General features: G+C 37.7%; 1 protein-coding gene across 8 annotated transcripts in view; it reads left to right on the plus strand.

Moving 5' to 3' along the window:
• Positions 1 to 22,228, plus strand: part of CCDC91 (coiled-coil domain containing 91) — a 367,017-nt gene that overhangs the window by 267,149 nt on the left and 77,640 nt on the right. The window contains exon 12 of one of the 8 annotated variants that reach the window (XM_068561511.1): positions 8,029 to 8,186. The exons of the other annotated variants lie outside the window; for them this stretch is intronic. Within the exon in view, the coding sequence (XP_068417612.1) occupies positions 8,029 to 8,076 (48 nt within the window). The 3' untranslated portion in view covers positions 8,077 to 8,186. Of the gene's footprint in view, positions 1 to 8,028; positions 8,187 to 22,228 lie in introns of those variants that run through there. 8 annotated transcript variants of the gene reach the window in all.

Below are 22,228 nucleotides of genomic sequence, written 5' to 3' on the forward strand. Positions count from 1 at the left end.
TAGTGGCTGTATCAATTTACATTCCCACCAACAGTGCAAGAGGGTTCCCTTTTCTCCACACCCTCTCCAGCATTTGTTGTTTGTAGATTTTCTGATGATGCCCATTCTAACTGGTGTGAGGTGATACCTCATTGTAGTTTTGATTTGCATTTCTCTAATAATTAGTGATGTTGAGCATCTTTTCATGTGCTTCGTGGCCATCTGTATGTCTTTGGAGAAATGTCTGTTTAGGTCTTCTGCCCATTTTTGGATTAGGGTGTTTGTTTCTTTAACATTGAGCTGAATGAGTTGTTTATATATTTTGGAGATTAATCCTTTGTCCGTTGATTCATTTGCAAATATTTTCTCCCATTCTGAGGGTTGTCTTTTCGTCTTGTTTATGGTTTCCTTTGTTGTGCAAAAGCTTTGAAGTTTCATTAGGTCCCATTTGTTTATTTTTGTTTTTATTTCCATTACTCTAGGAGGTGGATCAAAAAAGATCTTGCTGTGATTTATGTCCAAGAGTGTTCTTCCTATGTTTTCCTCTAAGAGTTTTGTAGTGTTCAGTCTTACATTTAGGTCTCGAATCCATTTTGAGTTTATTTTTGTGTATGGTGTTAGGGAGTATTGTAATTTCATTCTTTTACATGTAGCTGTCCAGTTTTCCCAGCACCACTTATTGAAGAGACTGTCTTTTCTCCATTGTATATCTTTGCCTCCTTTGTCATAGATTAGTGGACCATAGGTGTGTGGGTTTATCTCTGGGCTCTCTATCTTGTTCCATTGATCTTGGTTTCTGTTTTTGTGCCAGTACCATATTGTCTTGATTACTGTAGCTTTGTAGTATAGTCTGAAGTCAGGGAGTCTGATTCCTCCAGCTCCGTTTTTTTCCCTCAAGACTGCTTTGGCTATTCGGGGTCTTTTGTGTCTCCATACAAATTTTAAGATGATTTGTTCTAGCTCCTTAAAAAATGCCATTGGTAATTTGATAGGGATTGCATTGAATCTGTAGATTGCTTTGGGTAGTATAGTCATTTTCACAATGTTGAGTCTTCCAATCGAAGAACATGGTATATCTCTCCATCTGTTTGTATCACCTTTAATTTTTTTCATCAGTGTCTTATAGTTTTCTGCATACAGGTCTTTTGTCTCCTTAGGTAGGTTTATTCCTAGGTATTTTATTCTTTTTGTTGCGCTGGTAAATGGGAGTGTTTCCTTCATTTCTCGTTCAGAATATTTATCATTAGTGTATAGGAATACAAGAGATTTCTGTGCATTAATTTTGTATCCTGCTACTTTACCAAATTCATTGATTAGCTCTAGTAGTTTTCTGGTAGCATCTTTAGGATTCTCTATGTATAGTATCATGTCATCTGCAAACAGTGACAGTTTTACTTCTTCTTTTCCAATTTGTATTCCTTTTATTTCTTTTTCTTCTCTGATTGCCAAGGCTAGGGCTTCGAAACCTATGTTGAATAATAGTGGTGAGAGTGGACATCCTTGTCTCGTTCCTGATCTTAGAGGAGATGCTTTCAGTTTTTCACCATTAAGAATGATGTGTGCTGTGGGTTTGTCATATATAGCCTTTATTATGTTGAGGAAAGTTCCCTCTATGCCTACTTTCTGCAGGGTTTTTATCATAAATGGGTGTTGAATTTTGTCGAAAGCTTTCTCTGCATCTATTGAGATGATCATATGGTTTTTCTCCTTCAATTTGTTAATATGGTGTGTCACATTGATTGATTTGCGTATATTGAAGAATCCTTGCATTCTTGGGATAAACCCCACTTGATCATGGTGTATGATCCTTTTAATGTGTTGTTGGATTCTGTTTGCTACTATTTTGTTGAGGATTTTTGCGTCTATGTTCATCAGTGATATTGGCCTGTAGTTTTCTTTCTTTGTGACATCTTTGTCTGGTTTTGGTATCAGGGTGATGGTGGCCTCGTAGAATGAGTTTGGGAGTCTTCCTCTCTCTGCTATATTTTGGAAGAGTTTGAGAACCATAGGTGTTAGCTCTTCTCTAAATGTTTGATAGAATTAGCCTGTGAAGCCATCTGGTCCTGGGCTTTTGTTTGTTGGAAGATTTTTAATCACAGTTTCAATTTCAGTGCTTGTGACTGGTCTGTTCATATTTTCTATTTCTTCCTGGTTCAGTCTTGGAAGGTTGTGCATTTCTAAGAATTTGTCCATTTCTTCCAGGTTGTCCATTTTATTAGCATATAGTTGCTTGTAGTAGTCTGTCGTGATCCTTTGTATTTCTGCAGTATCAGTTTTAATTTCTCCTTTTTCATTTCTAATTCTATTGATTTGAGTCTTCTCCCTTTTTTTCTTGATGAGTCTGGCTAATGGCTTAGCAATTTTGTTTATCTTCTCAAAGAACCAGCTTTTAGTTTTATTGATCTTTGCTATTGTTTCCTTCATTGTTTTTCATTCATTTCTGATCTGATCTTTATGATTTCTTTACTTCTGCTAACTTTAGGGTTTTCTTGTCCTTCTTTCTCTAGCTGCTTTAGGTGTAAGCTTAGGTTGTGTATCTGAGATGTTTCTCATTTCTTAAGGTAGGATTATATTGCTATAAACTTCCCTCTTAGAACTGTTTTGCTGCATCCCATAGGTTTTGGGTCGTCGTGTTTTCATTGTCATTTGTTTTTAGGTATTTTTTGATTTCTTCTTTGATTTCTTCAGTGTTCTCTTGCTTATTAAGTAGTGTATTGTTTAGCTTCCATTTTTTTGTATTTTTTACAGATTTTTTCCTGTAATTTATATCTAGTTTTATAGCATTGTGGTCAGGAAAGATACTTGATACAATTTCAATTTTCTTAAATTTACCATGGCTTGATATGTGACCCAAGATATGATCTATCCTGGAGAATGTTCCATGAGCACTTGAGAAGAATGTGTATTCTCTTGTTTTTGGATGGAATGTCCTATAAATATCAATTAAGTCCATCTTGTTTAATGTATCACTTAAAGCTTGTGTTTCCTTATTTATTTTCATTTTGGATGATCTGTCCATTGGTGAAAGTGGGATGTTAAATTCTCCTACTATGATTGTGTTACTGTCGATTTCCCCTTTTATGGCTGTTAGTGTTTGCCTTATGTATTGAGGTGCTCCTATGTTGGGTGCATAAATATTTACAACTGTTATATCTTCTTCTTTGATCGATCCCTTGATCATTATGTAGCGTCCTTCTTTGTCTCTTGTAATAGTCTTTGTTTTAAAGTCTATTTTGTCTGATATGAGAATTGCTACTCCAGCTTTCTTTTGATTTCCATTTGCATGGAATATCTTTTTCCATCCCCTCACTTTCAGCCTGTATGTGTCCCTAGGTCTGAAGTTGGTCTCTTGTAGACAGCATATATATGGGTCTTGTTTTTGTATCCATTCTGCCAGTCTGTGTCTTTTGGTTGGAGCATTTAATCCATTTACATTTAAGGTAATTATCAATATGTATGTTTCTATTACCATTTTCTTAATTGTTTTGGGTTTGTTATTGTAGGTCTTTTCTTTCTCTTGTGTTTCCTTCCTAGAGAAGCTCCTTTAGCATTTGTTGTAAGGCTGGTTTGGTGGAGTGCTAGAGATTTATGTGCATTAATTTTGTATCCTGCTACTTTACCGAGTTCATTGTTTAGCTCTAGTAGTTTTCTGGTAGCATCTTTAGGATTATCTATAGTATAGTAAAGTATCATGTCATCTGCAAACAGTGACAGCTTTACTTCTTCTTTTCCGATTCGGATTCCTTTTATTTCTTTTTCTTCTCTGATTGCTGTGGCTAAAACTTCCAAAACTATGTTGAATAATAGTGGTGAGAGTGGGCAACCTTGTCTTGTCCTGATCGTAGTGGAAATGGTTTCAGTTTTTCACCATTGAGGACGATGTTAGCTGTGGGTTTGTCATATATGGCCTTTATTATATTGAGGTAAGTTTCTTCTATGCCTACTTTCTGGAGGGTTTTTGTCATAAATGGGTGTTGAATTTTGTCAAAAGCTTTTTCTTCATATATTCAGATGATCATATGTTTTTTCTCCTTCAATTTGTTAATATGGTGTGTCACATTGATTGATTTGCGTATGTTGAAGAATGCTTGTATTCCTGGGATAAACCCCACTTGATCATGGTGTATGATCCTTTTAATGTGCTGTTGGATTCTGTTTGCTAGTATTTCGTTGAGGATTTTTGCATCTATGTTTATCAGTGATATTGGCCTGTAGTTTTCTTTCTTTGTGACATCTTTGTCTGGTTTTGGTATGAGGGTGATGGTGGCCTCGTAGAATGAGTTTGGGAGTGTTCCTCCCTCTGCTATATTTTGGAAGAGTTTGAGAAGGATAGGTGTTAGCTCTTCTCTAAATGTTTGATAGAATTCACCTGTGAAGCCATCTGGTCCTGGGCTTTTGTTTTTTGGAAGATTTTTAATCACAATTTCAATTTCAGTGCTTATGATTGGTCTGTTCATATTTTCTATTTCTTCCTGGTTCATTCTCTGCAGGTTGTGCATTTCTAAGAATTTGTCCATTTCTTCCAGGTTGTCCTTTTTATTGGCATAGAGTTACTTGTAGTAATCTCTCATGATCCTTTGTATTTCTGCAGTGTCAGTTGTTACTTCTCCTTTTTCATTTCTAATTCTATTGATTTGAGTCTTCTCCCTTTTTTTCTTGATGAGTCTGACTAATGGTTTATCAATTTTGTTTATCTGCTCAAAGAACCAGCTTTTAGTTTTATTGATCTTTCCTGTCTTTCCTTCATTTCTTTTGCATTTATTACTCTTCTGATCTTTATGATTTCTTTCCTTCTGCTAACTTTGGGGTTTTTTTGTTCCTTCTTTCTCTAATTGCTTTTGGTGTAAGGTTAGATTGTGTATTTGAGATGTTTCTTGTTTCTTCAGGTAGGATTGTGTTGCTATAAACTTCCCTCTTAGAACTGCTTTTGCTGCATCCCATAGGTTTTGGCTCATCGTGTTTTCATTGTTATTTATTTCCAAGTATTTTTTGATTTCCTCTTTTATTTCTTCAGTGATCTCTTGGTTATTTAGTAGTGTATTGTTTACCCTCCGTGTATATGTATTTTTTACAGATTTTTTCCTGTACTTGATATCTACTCTCATAGCATTGTGGTCAGAAAAGATACTTGATACGATTTCAATTTTCTTAAGTTTACCAAGGCTTGATTTGTGACCCAAGATATGATCTATCCTGGAGAACGTTCCATGAGCACTTGAGAAGAAAGTGTATTCTGTTCTTTTTGGATGGAATGTCATATAAATATCAATTTAATTCATCTTGTTTAATGTATCATTTAAAGCTTCCGTTTCATTATTTATTTTCATTTTGGATGGTCTGTTCATTGGTGAAAGTGGGGTGTTAAATTCCCCTACTATTATTTTGTTACTGTCGATTTCCCCTTTTATGGCTGTTAGTATTTGCCTTATGCATTGAGGTGCTCCTATGTTGGGTGCATAAGTATGTACAAGTGTTATATCTTCTTCTTGGATTGATCCCTTGATCATTATGTAGTGTCCTTCTTTGTCTCTTGTAATAGTCTTTGTTTGAAAGTCTATTTTGTCTGATATGAGAATTGCTACTCCCGCTTTCTTTTGATTTCCATTTGCATGGAATATCTTTTTCCATCCCCTCACTTTCAGTCTGTATGTGTCCCTAGTCTGAAGTGGGTCTCTCGTAGAGAGCATATATACGGGTCTTATTTTTGTATCCATTCAGCCAGTCTGTGTCTTTTGGTTGGAGCATTTAATCCATTTACATTTAAGGTCATTATCGATATGTATGTTTCTATTACCATTTTCTTAATTGTTTTGCGTTTGTTATTGTAGGTCTTTTCTTTCTCTTGTGTTTCCTGCCTAGAGAAGTTCCTTTAGCGTTTGTTGTAAGGCTGGTTTGGTGGTGCTGAATTCTCTTAGCTTTTGCTTGTCTGTAAAGGTTTCAATTTCTCCGTCGAATCTGAATGAGATCCTTGCTGGGTAGAGTAATCTTGGTTGTACGTTCTTCCCTTTCATCACTTTAAGTATATCATGCCACTCCCTTCTGGCATGTAGAGTTTCTGCTGAGAAATCAGCTGTTAATCTTATGGGAGTTCCCTTGTGTGTTATTTGTTGTTTTTCCCTTGCTGCTTTTAATATGTTTTCTTTGTATTTAATTTTTGATAGTTTGATTGATATGTGTCTTGGCGTGTTTCTCCTTGGATTTATCCTGTATGGAACTCTCTGTGCTTCCTGGACTTGATTAACCATTTCCTTTCCCATATTAGGGTAGTTTTCAACTATAATCTTTTCAAGTATTTTCTCAGTTCCTTTCTTTTTCTCTTCTTCTTCTGGGACCCCTATAATTTGAATATTTTTGTATTTAATGTTGTCCCAGACGTCTCTGAGACTGTCACCATTTCTTTACATTCTTTTTTCTTTATTCTGCTCTACAGTAGTTATTTCCACCATTTTATCTTCCAGGTCACTTATCCGTTCCTGTGCCTCAGTTATTCTGCTATTGATCCCTTCTAGAGAACTTTTAATTTCATTTATTGTGTTGTTCATGATTGTTTGTTTGCTGTTTAGTTCTTCTAGGTCCTTGTTAAAGGTTTTTTGTATTTTCTCCATTCTATTTCCAAGATTTTGGATCATCTTTACTGTCATTTTTCTGAATTCTTTTTCATGTAGACTGCCTATTTCCTCTTCATTTGTTAGGTCTGGTGGGTTTTTGCCTTGCTCCTCCATCTGCTGTGTGTTTCTCTGTCTTCTCATTTTGCTTAACTTACTGTGTTTGGGGTCTCATTTTCGCAGGCTGCAGGTTCGTAGTTCCCGTTGTTTTTGGTGTCCGTTCCCAGTGGCTAAGGTTGGTTCAGTGGGTTGTGTAGACTTCCTGGTTGAGGGGCTAGTGCCTGTGTTCTGGTGGATGAGGCTGGATCTTGTCTTTCTGGTGGGTAGGTCCACGTGTGGTGGTGTGTTTTGGGGTGTCTGTGACCTTATTATGATTTTAGGCTGCTTCTCTGCTAATGGGTGGGGTTGTGTTCCTGTCTTGCTAGTTGTTTGGCATAGGGTGTGTAGCACTGTAGCTTGCTGGTCGTTGAGTGGAGCTGGGTCTTGTCGTTGAGATGGAGATCTCTGGGAGATTTTCGCCTTTTGATATTACGTGGGGCTGGGAGGTCTCTGGTGGACCAGTGTTCTCAACTTGGCTCTCCCTCCTCAGAGGCACAGCCCTGATGCCTGGCTGGAGCACCAAGAGCCTTTCATCCACAAGGATCAGAATAAAAGGGTGAAAAAAAAGAAAGAAAGAAGAAGAGAAAATAAAGTAAAATAAAGTTATTAAAATTAAAAATCATTATTAAAAAAAATTTTATAAAGTAATAAAAAAATAAAGAAATTTAAAAGAAGAAAGAAGAGAGCAACCAAACCAAAAAACAAATCCACCAATGATAACAAGTGCCAAAAACCATACTGAAAAAAAGAAAAGAAAAAAAAAACGGACAGACTGAACCCTAGGCCAAATGGTAAAAGCAAAGCTATACAGACAAAATCGCACACAGAATCATGCTGCTGGGAGAGATTTCCCTTTCTCTTGTTTGTTCGCACAGCTCCCGGGGTTCAGCTTTGGATTTGGCCCCGCCTCTCCGTGTAGGTCGCCTGAGGGCGTCTGTTCTTCGCTCAGACAGGACGGGGTTAAAGGAACAGCTGATTCAGGGGCTCTGGCTCGCTCAGGCCAGGGGGAGGGAGGGGTACGGATGCAGGGCGAGCCTGCAGCGGCAGAGGCCGGCGTGACATTGCAGCAGCCTGAGGCACGCCGTGCGTTCTCCGGGGGAAGTTGTCCCTGGATCACGGGACCCTGGCAGTGGCGGGCTGCACAGGCTCCCGGAGGGTCGGTGTGGATAGTGACCTGTGCTTGCACACAGGCTTCTTGGTGGCTGCAGCAACAGCCTTAGCATTTCATGCCCGTCTCTGGGGTCTGTGCTGGTAGCCGCGGCTCATGTCTGGAGCTGTTTAGGTGGTGCTCTGAGTCCCCTCTCCTCGCGCACCCGGAAACAATGGTCTCTTGCTTCTTTGGCAGGTCCAGACTTTTTCCTGGACTCCTTCCCGGCTAGCTGTGGCTCACTAGCCCCTTCATGCTGTGTTCACGCCGCCAACCCCAGTCCTCTCCCTGGGATCCAACCGAAGCCCAAGCCTCAGCTCCCAGCCCCCACCCGCCCCGGCGGCTGAGCAGACAAGCCTCTCAGGCTGGTGAGTGCTTGTCGGCACCGATCCCCAGTGCGGGAATCTCTCCACTTTGCCCCCTGCATCCCTGTGGCTGCGCTCTCCTCCGTGGCTCTGAAGCTTCTCCCTCCGCCACCTGCAGTCTCTGCCCGCGAAGGGGCTTCCTAGTGTGTGGAAACCTTTCCTCCTTCATAGCTCCCTCCCACTGGTGCAGGTCCCATCCCTATTCTTTGTCTTTTTTTTTTTTTTTCTTTTGCCCTACCCAGGTATGTGGGGAATTTCTTGCCTTTTGGGAGTTCTGAGGTCTTCTGCCAGCGTTCAGTAGGTGTTCTGTAGGAGTTGTTCCACATGTAGATGTATTTCTGATGTATCTGTGGGGAGGAAGGTGATTTCCATGTCTTACTCTTCTGCCATCTTGAAGCTCCTCCTTCACTTTTTAATGCTGATAATTTTACCTTTTTACTCTATATTCAAAGAAGTCAGAATCCAAATTTATGTTTAGTCATTGGAACTACATTGTCTCCTGTTTTATATGCTTGTTTTTCTTTTTCACAGTCACACACATGCACATACAATCAAAGTAAATAATATATATATGTGGAAAACAGTTTAATTTGATTCATTTATGTTGAATTTATATTTCTATATACCTGTAGTTGGTAGTAATAATAGAAACTCGCAGATAACCCCCTGTAGCCTCGTAAGATACATACATATCAACAGATATGGCCTACATACAAAATAACTTTTGATTACTGAACAATTAAAAATTGTATTAGTTTAATTTTCCATAATTGAATTTGCATGGTACTATTTTACTTGTGTTTAGTCTTTTCTTTATATAGGTATGAGATACCTGAATAAATTTTTCCTCCAACAAGTATAAAAAGCAAAAAGTAACATTCATAGGAGTCTTTGTTTTACATCAAAGCATCACATGTATTTCCATTGTTCATTCAACCATACTTTGTAAATGTGGCTGAAATGACTAAGTTTGTTTTTTTTTTTTTAACTTTTGAGAACAAGAAACCCAGAAGATTTTCTTTCCACTCATTAACTAGTCTTAATGAAGCCCTAGGAAACACTGCTTGTAATATCCAGGATCAGTGTTACATGTTTTTTTAAAAATGTCACTCAGGTTTACTCTGAAGAACACAGAGTTTTCCGTTTATTATGACAATGAAACATCTGTAAGTAACATCTATAACAGCATAACAGTAATGTGGTAATAGAGTTTATCTTTTTTTTCTTTGCTTTTTTCCACTAGAGTAATGATTATTTTCTAATTCTTTCTGTAACCTGTGTTAGTGTCAACAAATATATCTCACATATATGTTTAATTGTCTGTCAGTTCAGTTGGTTGGAATTCCATGCCAGTAATGTCAAGATTATTGCTTAAGTCCTGACATGGGAGAGTTTACTTAAAACTTCTTTGTGACCACAGACCACTCCTTTAACCTCACATAGATGTGGGCTATTAGTCACCATGAAATTGGGAAAGAGAGCATGAATAAATCAGCACATGTTCGTCACCCAAAGAAGAAAACATATATGTTAAAGAGTACCCTTGTCTGTGAGTTTGTTAGGCTCCCTCTTGTCCATAAGAAACACTATAGTAAATGATAGACTTTAAAATTCATTCTCTATGGGCTCAGAGTACTGTGAAGATAATCCAGTCATGTCATGAATGATACATGTGTTTATTTTCTTACAAATGGTTGCATATTTTCCTAGAGAGAGAGAGGGAGAAAAAAAAAGTGTGTGTGTGTGTATTTAATTGCCTTGTAGCTGACAGTTGAAGAGAGAAGATCTATAGCAGAAAGAACAATGTTGCCAGGTAACTCAGATTTTCAAAAGTGAGGTGGTCCTATCAAATGTATTTCAAGTCTTCCTTAAACAGCTCACTGCTTTTATTCTCACATGGTTACAGTAAGAACTACAACGAAACAACTCTTAGTTCCTTAAACCTTCATAGTCCTATTCTAGAAAATTGACAAATGACTTTTCTTGGGAGCCAGGTGGAGCTAATATATCTTTTATGTCTTTTATTTACTTAGACCAGCAGAGTAAGCAAATAAGTTGCCATGTTCAAACTTAGTGTTTGGTGTTTTACATTAATAATTGAAAAGACTGCCTATAATATTCCAGGGACAGTACTTATTTCTGGGGATACAGTAGTAAAAAAAAAAAAAATTCCCTACCTTCTTGTGGAGAAAGCTGACAGGAAACTATTAAAGGTATAATAAAATGTGAAGTAATGATCAATGTCATGAAGAAAAATGAAGCTGTGTAAGAGGCTAGAGAGTGAGGGAACCAATATAAAAATAGGGTAGTCAGGTAACGACTCTAAGGAGGTAGCATTTGAGCTGAGGCCTGCATTGAAGTGAGGAGTTTACTTTGAGACTAGGTGGGGTAAAAGTGTTTCACACATGGTGAATAGCAAGTGCAAAGGCTTTGAGGCAGAAAGATGCTTGGTGTAATTAAAACTGTATGGCACTGTTATGGATATAGACACACAGACCAATGGAATAGGATAGAATACAGAAAGAGACACAAAGTTTCCTGTAATTTACAAATTTGTAAAAATGAAGTTACAAATTAGATGAGTTACTGTAGCACATCCGGGTTTTTAATCTGGGTTCCATGGAAGGGGACCCTAGACAGTCTGTGAATTTACTGAAATTATGCAAAATTTGTGTATATGTGCAGATTTTTTTTGCAGAGATACTCTATAGCTTTTATTAGATTCTCAAAAGTATTTTACTAATTAACTGAGAAAAGATTAAAAATACAGTCATCCCTTGGTATCTGGGGAGGACTGCTGCCAGGGCCCACCATTAATACCAAAATCTACCAACTCTCAAGTCCTAAAATTGGCCCTCCATACTGCAGTTCTGCATCTGTGGATTCAACCAGCCATGGATCATGTAGTACTGTATGTGTTTATTGGAAAAAAAAAAAAAAATACACATTGAACTGGACCCATGCAGTTCAAGCTTGGGTTAATCAGGGGACAATTGTAATTGCAACTGGCTGCCCATTTCCTCCTGGACTTTGTATACTAAAATGAATTTCAGATAGATTAAATATTTAAATCTAGAAGTTTAATATGTTAAAAAGAAACTGGGAAAATATTGATACTCTTTGAAATGGAGAGTTGAAGCAGGACTTCTGGAATGGCAAGACTAAGGACCTCTGCAAATTAGCTTCTTCAGAAAGGCAATGAGAATGCTAGCAAAAATCGTCAAAATCAATTTTCTCAGATCTCTGGGTGTTAACCAAAGGTCAACAACCCAAGGAGTATTTATTCAAGAAAAACAGTTAAATCTCAGTAAGAACAGCAGGCTTTGTAGAGTTTTAACTTGCCTTATTCCCATTCCCTACTCCCCAGCAGTATGGTAACTTTAAAAGCTAGTATAGCCTCACAATCATGGTAGCTGTGAAAATCAGCCATGTAGAAGCCCCTGAAGGGGGCATAATAGGTTTAGAGCTCCAGAAAAACTGTGTCTCCAGAGAATTGTTACTGTTTGGCCTGACAGTTCCCTATAAGGTCTCCATTCACAGGGCTTATTGATATTTGACCTGACTCAGAGTTTGTTCAGTGGAAAAAGCCCTATACCCAGGATGTTTGTCAAAAACAATAAGTGGCAATTGTTTAACCACTCAGCTGCCTGGGACAAAAATAACAGTTGGGGCAAACAAGAGACTGGCCAAAAAACTTAAGGGAGAAGTCTGGGAAATGTGATTGCCATAGATAACTTTGCTAAGCTCTTAGTTTTAAAAATGTTCCTGGAATTCTTGAAGGTCACATACATGTACAGGATTGTACACATGCCCAGGAAAGAACTGAGAAGGTCCTAATCTCTCACCTCTGGCTAACTTTGATTCTGTGCAAGCAGAAATTGAAGGCTAAGGCAGAGTTGTAAACTGTCAGTGTTGAAGGTATGCTCCAACACATAGAGGTCCTTGCAAATACTAAAACACTTACCAGTTCATGGTATTTAAGGAAATCTCTGTCTAGTCATTAGCTGACCCCTGAGCTAACCCAGCAGAGACTTCAGTGGCTACAGTAAGACAAGGAATACAGACTGCAGAATTAGTACAGAAAATTAGTACTAAATGAAAGTTCCTAAACAGACAAGCAGCACAACAATTATTCCTGGGGGATGGATGAGATCTAATTTCTAGAGTTCCTGCATTGCATTATTTCGAATGTCCAGTTTTTATCAACACAGAATTATGAGATATGCCAAGAAACAGGAAGGTGTGCTTATAAACAGGAAAAATAAGTCAATAGAAACTACAATAATGTGGGACTTAATAGAAAAGGACTTTAATCTGCTATTATAAATAGTTCAGAGAACTAAAGAAAACCTTTCTCAAAATTTACAAGTCCTCATCAGATACATTTATATTAGGTATGTGTTCTCTTCAGAAACTAACACTAGAATCTTTTGAAAAGCTGCTCTGTTAATTTTTCAAAGTACACCCTTTTTGCTGTAAAAGCAAGGTTTCATGTACATGGGTGTATACTTCCTTTCTTACTGTTACCTGCAGTTATAGAGTACTCATCATTTTGTTGGAGGGAAAGGCCCTGACCTCCTATCTTGTAGTTTATATTTCTCTTACAGCATATGTCTGATTCAAGTACTTACTTGTTTGACTGACTGTCCCACTGAACTGAGAGCTTCGCGAGTGTCTCAATCATATTTATGCACTTTGGAGGTCCTAGAATAATATATAGCTCCTAGAATGTATTCAGGAGCCAAAGTATCATACTAGTGAATGTCTGATCAACCAAATGTAATTAAGTAATTGACAGTGCTATAGTCTCTTGGTGAGATCATCAGGTATCATGGTAATTTTCCTGTGTATCTTCTATAACATAGAGTCATCAACACAGAAATCCTCAGCATGTGTTATATGGTTGTTCCTTTATTACTTACTCTCACAGTAAATATTCTTACCAAACTTTGGCAAGGACTTTAGGAAGTAGTGACAAATATTAAAATTCCTCAGCATGTACTGGATCAGTTACCTTCCCATTGTCTCCTTTTTATTCCTCCTGAGAGACCAGTTTGATATAGATATATATAGATATATAGTATAGATATAGCAGTGGGTAGATTCTTAAAAGCAAAATAGAGCGAGAATTAATGAATTAGCAGATACAGTAGAAGAAATTATCCATATGCATAACAGAGAGAAAAGTGAATGGAAAAAAAGGGATACTAAGGGATTTAGGGAGTACAGTGAAAATGTACTACATACACAAAATGTAACCTATACATATATTACATACATCTGTATATACATATAGTACATTGCATTCTTAGTTTTAGCTCTTATTTTTTAGTTTTCTGGAATTTATTTATTTTACTCAAACGTGTCATTTTGTTTATTTTGGCTCAATCTTAGAATCAGCAAATGCCCTCAAGACAAATTAACTTTGGCTGGGCTAATGTCTCTGTCTTCTCCCAGATCTTTTTTTTTTTTTTTTTTTTTAATAAATTTATTTATTTGTTTATTTTTGTCTGCATTGGGTCTTTGTTGTGGTGCGCGGGCTTCTCATTGTGGTGGCTTCTCTTGGCGTGGAGCACAGGCTCTAGGCACACGGGTTTCAGTAGTTGTGGCATGTGGGCTCAGTAGTTGTGGCTCATGGGCTCTAGAGCACAGGTGCAGTAGTTGTGGCGCATGGGCTTAGTTGCTCCGCAGCATGTGGGATCCTCCGGGACCAGGGCTCGAACCTGTGTCCCCTGCACTGGCAGGCAGATTCTTAACCACTGTGCCACCAGGGAAGTCCTTCTCCCAGATCTTGAAACACTAGTTTTTAGTATCTATTAGATCTTTGATGTTTTTAAAATATTTTTGTTTATTTTATTTTATTTGGATCAGCTTCTTTAGTTTGCTAAAGCAGCAGTCTTGGTGTTAATTATATGTACACCAGTATTAGGAGACCCATTGTTATCATATCATAAGGCAGAATTTGGAATCCCATATTTATCATAACACAAAAGAGAAAGAAATAAAAAGTGAGATGGAAATATAGTGCCTTGAATTATTTGTTAGTTTAAAAATTGAATGGCAATATTTCTTCGTGAAAAGTGTACATGGTTTGGGCTTCGACTTTGAAAAGACAGTGCTAATTTAATGACTTGCTTGAGCATGTCTAAATGAAATTGCCATATGTGGCCATCCATGGTCTTTGAAACCCTTTAAAAACCATGGTTTTGTTCTCATTCTTCGACCCATGAGAGCTGGAACTTGGTATGCCTTTCACATACCAAATTCTTTTTGGATAAGAGATTTGCCGTTATGAACTCTCCACAACTTCATGCCCATCAGACCTGAAGTCTTTCATCATTAATAAAGTTTGCTACTCTTCTCCTCGCCCGATACATACCCTAGCCTTCCTACTTGTGACTAATATGCCTAAAATATGGTCAAGCATCTAGGCATATCAGTATTAAAGTTTAGTCAAGCTTGTTCTTATTTCATTCTTTTATTAAAGGCTTTTGCTAATAGTATTCAAAAGGGAGAAAAAAAAAACTGATCCTATAGCACAAAATTTTATGAACCCTCCATCTTTAGGAAACCACTAATTTCTTCTTCCTCACGCTTGTAGAAAATGATCCTCATTCTTAGTGTTGATAAGTTTCTACCTGATATACCCTCCATATGAGTTGTCAGAAAAAATTAATATTATAATAGATATAAAGGTAGGTGAGAAGTTAGGTAGGTAGGTTAACTGTCCTAAAAGAGTATGCTAATTACAGAATAAACCACAATACGTACAATCTTGGATTTGGTCTATGTACAATTTTTTCTAGAGGGACACCTTTGATAGGATGAAAATTCACATCAACCCCCAAGTTTGGGAAACACTGCATTGACATTTTAACGCTGACATTTTAGGGGTTCACTGAACACAAACACAAAAGAATTGTAGAAATTTTTATTCTATCTTGAGAGAATGCTCCAGACTCTCAGTGGTCTGGACTCCAGTTGGAGTAACATTGGTTTTCACTATATTTCAAAATAAGTGGTTTGAAATAAAGTGAACTATACTATACAATATAATAGAATAGAATTTAGATTGGTGTCCATATTGCCTTGCCTTTCTCATAATAAACTCATCACCAGTGAGTTTATCAGCATGTACAATTTTGCTCAACCAATATCTGGCATATAAGATGTCACCATAGACAGATTCATGTGAGTGTCATTGTAAGATTTTGGTACCCTTCATCTGTCTTCTGTCCATGTGTTTATTGTTGTTTATTTTAGGTAGTTAGCTTAAAAAACTATTTTAATGGAACTTTTTCTTCAGCTTTGCACAAAATAGCAAGATAGTGGTGTTGGTGGTGGTAGTGGTGGCGGTGGTAGAGATGGCAGTAATTATAACAATATTGGCTATCATTAGTTCTAAGTATGAGATACTTTTTAAATTGTTTTACATGTTTGATCTCATTTAATCCTCACAACCACCTTATGAGGCAAAAACTATCATCCCCATTTTTACAGATGCAGAAATTAAACCTCAGGAAGATTATGTAACTTGCTCAAGGCCATAGTAACTCCTTAGAAGAGGCAACAGGCCAGATTCAAAATCAGGCAGCCTTACTCCAGAGGCCTTATTATACAACTTGCCACTACCCTATTCTCTCTCCCAGTGTGCTCATCCTAGAATAAATACAAATACATCTTATTGATAATTAAAGTATAGATAAGTTCAGTAGGAAAACATGAGGGAGCTATTTTTATTTCTTTATTCATTCAGTAATATTTATTGACCATCTGCCATATATTGGCACTTTTGGAAGTTGTGGGCATATAATATTGAACAAGATAGGCCAGGTCCCTTGGCACTCATAGAGCTTATATTCAAGTTGGAAATGCCCTATGATAAATAAGGTAATTTGTTATAATGATATGGACTTTGAAGAAAAAATCAGGATTATGTGTTTGTTTGAGGGTAGGTGGTAGGGGACTTTTAGATACAGAAGTTAGGAAAGAAGCCAGACTCAAAAAAAAATGCATGCTACATGATTCTGTTTGCAGGCATACCTCGTTTTATTGTGCTTCACTTCACTGTGCTTTGCAGATACTGCATTTTTTACAAACTGAAAATTTGTGGCACCCCCGCCTTGAGCAAGTCTATTGGCACTGTTTTTCCAAGAGCATTTGCTCATTTCATGTCTCTGGGTCACATTTTGGTAATTCTTGTAATATTTCAGACTTTTTCATTATTATTTGTTGGGATCTGTGAACAGTGATCTTTGTTGTTACTATTGTAATTGTTGTGGGGGCGCCACTTACCACACCTATATAAATCGGCAAACTTAATCTATAAATTTTGTATGTGTTCTGACTGCTCCACCGACCAGCCGTTTCCCTATTCCTCTCCCTCTCCTTGGGCCTCCCTATTCCCTGAGACACAACAATACTGAAATCAGGCCAATTAATAATTCTACAGTGACCTCTAAGTGTTTAAGTGAAAGGAAGGGTCACAGGTCTCTTACTTTAAATCAAAAGCTAAAAATGATTAAGCTTAGTGGGGAAGGCATGTCAAAAGCTGAGATAGACTGAAAGCTAGGCTTCTAACACCAAAGAGTTAGCCAAATTGTGAATGCAAAGGAAAAGTTCTTCAGGGAAATGAATAATGCTACTCCAGTGAACACACAAATAATAAGAAAGCAAAACAGCCTTATTTGCTGATACGGAGAAAGTTTTTCTGGATAAAATATAAAGCCAACCACAACATTCCCTTAAACCAAAGCCTCATCCAGAGCAAGGCCCTAACTTTCTTCAGTTCTATGAAGGCTAAAGAAGGTGAGGAAACTGAGAAGAAAAGTTGGAAGCTAGCAGAGGTTAGTTCATGAGGCTTAAGGAAAGAAGCCTTTTCCATAACATAAAAGTGCAAGGAGAAGCAGCAAGTGCTGATGTAGAAGCTGCAGCAAGTTATCCAGAAGATCTAGCTCAGATAATTCATGAAGGTGGCTACACTAAACAACAGATTTTTAATGTAGATGAAACAGCCTTGTATTGGAAGAAGATGCCATCTAGGACTTTCATAGCTGGAGCGGAAAAGTCAACGCCTAGCTTCAAAGCTTCAAAGGACAGGTGACTCTCTTGCTAGGGGCTAATGCAGCTGGTGACTTTAAGTTGAAGCCAGTGCTCCTTTACCATCCTGAAAATCCTAGGGCCCTTCAGAATTATTCTAAATTTGCTCTGCCTATGCTCCTTATAAATGGAACAACAAAGCCTGGATTACAGCACATCTGTTGACAACATGGTTTACTGAATATTTTCAGCTCACTGTTTCTACTACTCAGGAACAAGATCCCTTTCAAAATATTACTGCTCTTTGACAATGCACCTGGTCACCCAAGAGCTCTGATGGAGATGTACAAAGAGATTAATGCTGTTTTCATGCCTGATAACACAACATCCATTCTGCAGCCCATGGGTCAAGGAGTAATTTCAGCTTTCAAGTCTTATAATTTAAGAAATAGATTTTGTAAGGCTACCATAGATACTGATTCTTTTGATCGATCTGGGCAAAGTAAATTGAAAACTTCTGGAAAAAATTCACCATTCTAGATGCCATTAAGAGCATTCAGATTCACAGAAGGAGGTCAAAATATCAACATACAGGAGTTTGGAAAAAGTTGATTCCAACCATCCTGGATGACTTTGAAGGATTCAAGACTTCAAAGTGGAGGAAGTAACTGCAGATTTGGCTAAAGCAGCAGCAGGGTTTGAGAGGACTGACTCCAAATTTGAAAGAAGTTCTACTATGGATAAAGTGCTGTCAAACAGCATTCCGTGTTACAGAGATCGTTTGTCAAAGGAAGAGTCAGTCAGTGCAGCAGACTTCATTGTTGTCTTATTTTAAGGAACTGCCGGGCTTCCCTGGTGGCGCAGTGGTTGAGAATCTGCCTGCTAATGCAGGAGACACGGCTTCGAGCCCTGGTCTGGGATGATCCCACATGCCGCGGAGCAACTGGGCCCGTGAGCCACAACTACTGAGCCTGCGCGTCTGGAGCCTGTGCTCCGCAACAAGAGAGGCCACGACAGTGAAAGGCCCGCGCACCGCGATGAAGAGTGACCCCCAGTTGCCACAACTAGAGAAAGGCCTTGCACAGAAATGAAGACCCAACACAGCCATAAATAAAATAAATTTAAAAAAAAAAGAAACTGCCACGGCCACCCAGCCTTCACCACCCACCACCCTGATCAGTCAGCAGCCATCAACCTTGAGGCAAGACCTTCCATCAGCAAAAAGATTACAACTCTCTGAAAGCTCAGATAATGGTTAACATTTTTTAGCAGTAAAGTACTTTAAGGCATGTATTATTTTAGATATAATGCTATTGCACACTTAATAGGCTGTAACAAAGTGTAAACCTAACTTTTATATGCTCTGGGAAACCAAAAAATTTTGTGACTCGTTTTATTGCAATATTCACGTTATTGCCATGGTCTGGACCCGAACCCGCAATATCTCTGAGGTAGGCCTGTATATGAAATTCTGTAGAAGGCAAAATTAATTTGGAGGAAAGAAATCAGTAGTTGACAGGAAGAGATTTGGTGGGGGGCAGTTTGAAGGTGCTGGAAATGTTTTAATCATAATTGTGGTGCTTACATTTGATTTGATAGAATATAACAAATTATTTCATACCAGTGAATTTTACTGTATGTAAATAATATTTTAATAAAGCTGATTTTTTTTAAAACAAATGACTACCAAGAATAAATGATTGGATAGATAGTGACTTCAGATGGTGACTTCTTTTACTCTGGTGAGGAAGGGTTCAGTTTTATGGAGATAAAATCTAATTTGTGCAGACTGAATTTGAGGTGCCTGTTCATAACCCTAGAAGGAATGTGAAGTAGGCAGTTTCAAATGTGGGTCTGGACCTCAGGTGAGCTGTCAGGGCTGGAGACCGAAATTTGGGATTGACAAGCTTATAGATGATATTTAAAATCAAATAAATAAAAAGAAAATTGTCCTGGACAGTGACATTCTTTTATGGAGTGTGGCCATTTTCTAACTAGAAAAACATAACCTCCACTTCAGATTAACTGTGTAATAGTGGAAACGGTCTCACACTCCTGGTTGTTGCATTTCAGATGAAATTGGGAAGCTATTAAAGTTATTTGGTGCTTTCTGCATCACACTGTTTATTACCCAGGGTTGAGTGGCCAGTCCTTCATCTACATTTTATGGGAAGCTCAGGGCACCAGCATGACAGCAGCTCCTGCCACCTTCTGCCCAACTCCTGTCTGGTTTCAGAGGCCGTCACTCATTCTGTCCGCTGGTTCTTTTGCAGCTGGTTGGGATCCATTGAGCCTGAAGAGCTGCTGTCCAGGGAACTACAGACTGCTTGAGTACTGATTGAAGGGCCTGGCTTTATAAAGCCTGGAATGTATTTACTAATTCTAAGATTTAGGTCACTTCACAGCACTCAAAGATTTCTTTAATTGGAAGAATTCTGAAAATAAAACTTGTAATTAGCAGCACTTAACATCTTTGGCCACTAAGTCACACTAGAAATGAGGAGAGGATAGTGTGTGGCAAAGCAAAAAGCAATCAGTGTAAACTTAAGCAACTTCATTTACTCCTGAGAAATGCAAGGGAAAAAACATCTTCTGCTTCCCAATTTACTTCTAGATTTTCTCTGTATTAATAGTGACTTTAACTGAGGAGAGAAATGTTAAACTATGACCAAAAACAGGCTGTCTAAGGATTGTGGCACCTATTTCTCCAAACTTATTTGAGAGATGATTTGATTTGATTTGGCCTTGGTCATAAATTAAGACCAAGTCACAGTGTTGATCATAGGCTTGTAGTTTTTTTTCCTGATATATTAAGAAGAAAGTTTATGACTCTGGCTTATTTGATGTTCATATTAAGTTAATTCCGTGTCCCTTAAAAATCTTTGTTAAGGAAAGTACATTTGTTATTGACACCAAAGTAGGCAAAAAGAAGAGAGTCATTAATTTTGCTGTTCTAGCAAAGTCCTGTAAAAGGACTCCAGTGCATACAGACACTTAAACTATGTCTGACGTTGGAAGCTCTTCATAATGGTTTATAACCACAGCCACTGTAATTTGGGGTTATGTTTTCCCCAAAAGCCACAGACATTACAATCAGTGGTTAAATTTTCTTTAAAAAATTTAGCATTGCCACCTGACCCTTCTTTTAAAAAAGGAAATGACATTTCTATTTTAGCAGGCCAGATAGTTTCACAACACTGAAATAATTTTTCTGTATTGGCTTATTTCGTTTTGATTCATTAGTTTAAAATTTTTATGTACTGAATTTTGATAGTAACCTAGTTAAGTATAGGTAGAATCTTAGATTTTTAATTGTCAGCAGTATTGTATCTAAGGACAAGTGCACAATAGTACGTCAACTTATCTCTCAAGACTTTTTCCTCCTATTACATTTCCTATTTCATTCATAGCCGTCTACCAAGTTACCCAGTGAGAAAGCCATCTACCAAGTTACCCAGCCCAGAGAACGAATTCCTCCTAGACTCTTCCTCTCTCGTCCCCATTTTCATACCTTTTAAATTACTAAAGCCTTCCCATTTTACCTGTTAAATAATCCTTAAACATATACACTTCCTTCCTGCTATCATTGTCTTAATTAGGGTTCTTATTACTTACCTTGACCTCTTACATAGATGTCTTTGCTTCCAGTTTTTCCCTTTCAAATTGGAATAAATAATGTCAGTGCCTCCTCATAGCCGATAGGATATTAAAGCTACTTAGTGTGATCTACATACCTTTCAGAGCATAAAATATAAATCTTTCAATGACCTGGTCTCTACGTCTCCAGCTCATGTTCTGCCACTCTGCTTCACCCTTCATGCTTTTTGTACCATATTGCTGGTACACGTACCAGGCTATTTATGGTACTGAGCTTTTAGTCATACTGTGCCTTCAGCCTAGAATGCCATTACTTTCCATTAAACCCTCTCTTGTTTAATGACAGCTTTTTTTGTTAATTCAGAAAACTTCTCTGTCCACTTCTCAGATTAAATCAAGTGTTCTTTCTTCTTCATTGGCATTCAGTATTTAACGGTACACTGCCTAGCCATATTATATTGAAAGAATCTGCTTCTTTGTCTTCTCCACTAGATTATAAGCACTTTAAAAGCAGGAAACGAGTCTTGAACAAGCCACAGTAGATTATAAAATGGTGCTGAACCGGCACTGTTCAAGGAGACACGGTAATCTTTAAAAAAAAAAAAAGGACTTGATCTTCAACAACACAATTTAGCTCTCTTAGGAGTTTTGGTTGCTTTTAAATGGAACATATTACCAAAAGTAGGGTCACCAAAATTAATGCTTTGGATATTATGATTCCTTTTTAAAAAGTATGCATTAGATTGTCTGTTGGGTGCCAAACTGAGATGATTCTTACTATTATAGATATTGAATGAAATACAAAGTAATCTGGGCAAAAAAAGGATAATTAATTTCAGCTTCAGAGAATTGTTTACTTTGAGCAACTAGTATAGATTTGTTGTAAGGTGGTGATGAGTTGCTGTATGAGTAGTAGTAGAATTTTTTGGTCACAGTAAAGCACACCCTCTTTCACTGGTCAGTTGGAAACATCACATTCAGTTCCATATACCCTGTTTTAAGAGAGACATTTGCAAATCAGAATGGGACTCACTTAGCCATTTATTAATGCTTCCTCAGCATCTCTTCTTCTCTTCCCAGAGTGATACTTTTTATTTCTTAGCCATGTGGTTTAGGTGAGATTTAACCTACTTTCTAATCTAGGAATAAGTCCTTATTTACTAATGATTATATTCCGTTATAGAATATAATGGATATTCCATTATATATATTGGAGTATATTCCATTATACTCCATCCATGTTAGAATGTTCCAGGAATTCACACATATTCTGAGTCAAGCCTATAAGACTCCATTTGGGACTTGGATTCTCGGGTATTTAAGCACTCTCATTCACAGTAAGAAAATGAGAAAATCCTTGGAACTGTTCACCTTTGTAGTTTTAACACCTAGCATAA

The sequence above is a fragment of the Eschrichtius robustus genome, chromosome 13 (assembly GCF_028021215.1).
Source record: "Eschrichtius robustus isolate mEscRob2 chromosome 13, mEscRob2.pri, whole genome shotgun sequence".
NCBI lineage: Eukaryota > Metazoa > Chordata > Mammalia > Artiodactyla > Eschrichtiidae > Eschrichtius > Eschrichtius robustus.